The 3,625-nt window shown below is 37.7% G+C and overlaps 1 protein-coding gene across 1 annotated transcript; it reads right to left on the bottom strand.

The window, feature by feature from the left end:
* Positions 1-981: 981 nt before the first annotated feature.
* Positions 982-3,274, bottom strand: LOC108913492 (52 kDa repressor of the inhibitor of the protein kinase-like). The gene is made up of 2 exons (XM_018719046.1): positions 3,247-3,274; positions 982-3,071 (listed from the first exon to the last, which is right to left on the bottom strand). The coding sequence occupies exons 1-2, from the start codon at positions 3,272-3,274 to the stop codon at positions 982-984; spliced, it is 2,118 nt and encodes a 705-aa protein (XP_018574562.1).
* Between the last annotated feature and the right edge of the window lie 351 nt (positions 3,275-3,625).

The raw sequence follows: 3,625 nt of genomic DNA, 5'->3' as shown, positions 1-3,625 counted from the left end.
TTGTTGGTATGACCTTGTGGGGACCCCAAGGTCAAAAGGAAGAGGTCATTCAAGGTCCTATCTGAACATAAAATTTTCCGCTCTTTTTATTTCTGGGGGCTTGATTTTGAAATGATCTTCAAGGTCAACGTCAATGTGAAAATCACCATCCGATAGCCAGGGAGAAATCCTGAAACTATTGTACCTATTTAACATTTTTCTCTAAAATGCTCTCTCGCCGATTTATTCTACCGTTCCGGTACATTTGCTATACCCTGTATATGAAGATAAATAATGAATAATACACATATTTTTCTTTATCAAATTATTTAGAAAAAAACAGTTTTGACCCATATTTGGACCAGTTTTCTGCGAAATATAGAGGTCATGTGTAAATTTTACTAATGACATCGTGTTCAGCGCCTCAAAATACTACGAAAATGATATATTTGGACACAATTTATGAACATAGTATATTGTTATATCGTTCGGTTGGAGAAAAAAATAGTACAATTTTTTACAAAATTCTAATTTACCACCAGTTGGCAAGGGCGTACCCAGGATTTCAGCTAGGGGGGCAGCTCATACCTGTTTCGAGAAGATGGTCGGTCGGGTATATTGAAACAAAAAATCATGAAAATTGACTTTTATTAATTAGTTTGATTATGACACAAAACAAAATATTATATATATAATAATCATAATATATATATATATATATATATCAATTTAACAGTAATCTTCTTGGATTTGCCGAAAATTTGTCTATGACAGTCTTTTCAATAAACTCACTGTTTTCTTTTAAATAATTGCGATGTACGCTCATCAGACATAAACCTGTAAGCCTTTCTTCACCCATGGTGCTTCTAAGCCACGTTTTAACTCTTCGCAGCGTACTGAAGGACCGTTCTACGGTCGCCGTGGTGCATGGGATAGTGCTTAAAATAATCAATGCCTTTCTGACAGCAGGGTAAAAAATGTTGGCTTCGTTGAACAGATCAACTACTTTTGTATGTCCCTTAATTGATCATCTGATAAAGCCTTCTTCACCCATAAATTATGCCAAAGGTCCAGTTCTCCGGTAATATCCAGGTTATAAAATTCTTGGAATGATTCTGCGTTCTTGTGTAAGTCTGTAATGCTGGTTTTGGTCATATACAAGGGATGTAGCTTACTTAAAGCAAACGCCGGAGTATTTTCTTGGGAGAATCGAATATTCAACGATGAAATGAGTGAATCAATGTATGGTATTATCAGGGAACGCCGCCAATATTCGTTATCATTGTCTGATGGCGGATTACTTCTATGTGTTTGCTTGTGAGCAAGACGTGGAACCGAAATTTCTATGTTCAAATCCATTGCAACAGCTCGCGCTTTTTGAAGCATTTCATTACTTATTCTATCAGGAAACTCGCGGTCATTTCTGAGAATGTCCTTGATATGTTTGATGTGTTCCCCCACCGAGATCATGTCGACCGATTTAGCTTGCAGTGCGTTAACTACTGGTTCTAAAACTGCTGAATATTTGGCTATTGTTTGTAGAGCAACAATAAACACTGGTTTTGTAACGGCTGAATGCAACTGATATGCAGATTTTCTGGTGGCATAATTTCCCTCTACGGATAACGTTTCTAGAGATTTCACAAGCTCTGGGAAATGTTGAGAAAACTTTCTGATTGATTTATATTTTTCGGACCATCTCGTCTCACACAATCGTGGTAGGTTTGGAGCGTAGTTTCGACGTGTAGTCGATTCTCTGAAAAACGTTATAACATCCTTTAAAGTGGCGACAGTATTTCTAATTTCTGGCACTGCGTTCGCATCATTCACAACAAGGTTGACTTTGTGACTTGAGCAATGAAAATATAAAGCACGAGGATATTTTTTTCTCAAAATGGCTTGTACGCCACCCTCTTTCCCTGCCATTGTAGAACAGCCATCGAATCCAAACCCTACGCAATCTTCGGTTGGGAGGTTAGAACTAAACAAGAAATTGTCAATTGCTTCGGCAATTGCTGAAGCATTTTGTGCTTTTAGTTCAACGAACCCTACAAATTCTTCTCTGATTTTCCTTTTGCTTTCGTCGTAGAACCGCACGCCTATTGACAGCTGTTCTTTCCCAGCTACGTCTGCTTTTTCATCAGCTAAGACTGCATAAGCCATGGTCTTCTGAACCTCACTTATTATATTCTCCTTAATAACTTCGCCACATACATTTATCAATTCGTTTTGTATTTTTGGCGATGTGTAAACTGCATTGCGACTGCACTTTTCCAGGTGACTCTTTAATTTGTTGTCCCCTGAATTGATTCTCAATTTCAATAAATCTAATAAAACACCCTCATCTGCTTGTTTTCCCCTAAGAGGCATATCATGTGTACCGCAAAATACTATACATGAAATAATTGACGACAATATTTGTCTGTTTTCATCGATTGCTTTTTGGTGTCCACTTTGCAGTTGGATGTCTACAGGAACATTTTCAAGAAAATTTATTGCAGCATTTGTCGCTGTTAGGTGAAGGTTAGTCGTTGCATGCTTTCGGCAGTTTTCATGCATATTTTTGAACTTTATATATGGCCTGACCATAAATGATCCCAAAATTCCTCTCACAGTGCTAATGGGCGGAGGGAACAAAACACAATGCTTACAAAGAGCGCCTATTAGTCGTTTGGAATATACTAGCCATGGTGCATATTGATCCAACCAAGCATGATTAAATTTTCTTTTCAATGCATCACTTACAAAATCGTAATTTCTGGGCGGGATCCACGGATTTTGTAACAACTCCCTCTTCTTTTCCGTCGATAGCTGGGTAGCCAACGCAACATAACGACCCAGATCATTTTCATGATAGCCATCGTCCACTATAATTTCAGGATCGACGTTGACATCATAAGTTTGTTGGGATGTCGATGGAGAAGAATAGTCGGCAACAGATATATTTACAGGTTCTGCTGGAGAATATGACACTTGTCCAATGTTAGCATGCAATGATCTTGGCATTACATGAGTAGTTTTATCATGGTCGTCATTTTCATCGCTTCCACTGCTACTTTCCCGACCTTTTTTTCTTTTTTCGCGTGTTGTCCCTAAAAATTGGATACACAAAATTACTCTTACGGTGTTTAGGCATAGGACGAAAATAAAGATCAAGATAATACCTATAAAAACATCACATTCAAATATCATTTACTTCCTATAAGAGAGCCCCCCTTAAACAAATTAAATAATCATATTAGGTACATGTGTTTTGTTTTGACTCACCTCTTTCAAAGAATTTCCTGATATCCATTTGACGGAGTAATATTTCCAGTTGTTGCGCAGTAAACGTAAATCTGGTGTCGCTGCAACTAAACTATAAGACACTATGGCGCATGAAATATTCGCTCGTATTAAACTCCGAACTGAATTGAATTGTATTCGAACTGAATTGCCTTGCTCTGCCTCACGATCCCGCTTATATATTCAAATATTAGAAGAGCTCCCGAAATACGTAGAAAATACTCGACTCTATTTCCATCCTTGTCTCATACTTGCTATCACTGCACTGTCTTTCCTTTCCAGAATAGTCCATGCTAGAACGTTCTTCGTGGTATTGCTATTAAATACAAGATGTCGCTATTGACCGTATAAATTGATGCTA

This window comes from Anoplophora glabripennis, unplaced genomic scaffold (genome assembly GCF_000390285.2).
Source record: "Anoplophora glabripennis isolate ALB-LARVAE unplaced genomic scaffold, Agla_2.0 scaffold1177, whole genome shotgun sequence".
NCBI classification, from domain to species: Eukaryota; Metazoa; Arthropoda; class Insecta; order Coleoptera; family Cerambycidae; genus Anoplophora; species Anoplophora glabripennis.
Note: the sequence above shows the minus strand (reverse complement) of the source record. Positions and strands in the feature narration are given on the sequence as shown.

What these genes read in the sequence shown, in the direction of transcription:
- LOC108913492 (XM_018719046.1), bottom strand. Translation starts at nt 3,274, where the DNA reads ATGGATATCAGGAAATTCTTTGAAAGAG. An exon ending in CAGGAAATTCTTTGAAAGAG is followed by an intron (nt 3,072 to 3,246) that starts GTGAGTCAAAAC and finishes TCCAATTTTTAG; the next exon opens with GGACAACACGCGAAAAAAGA.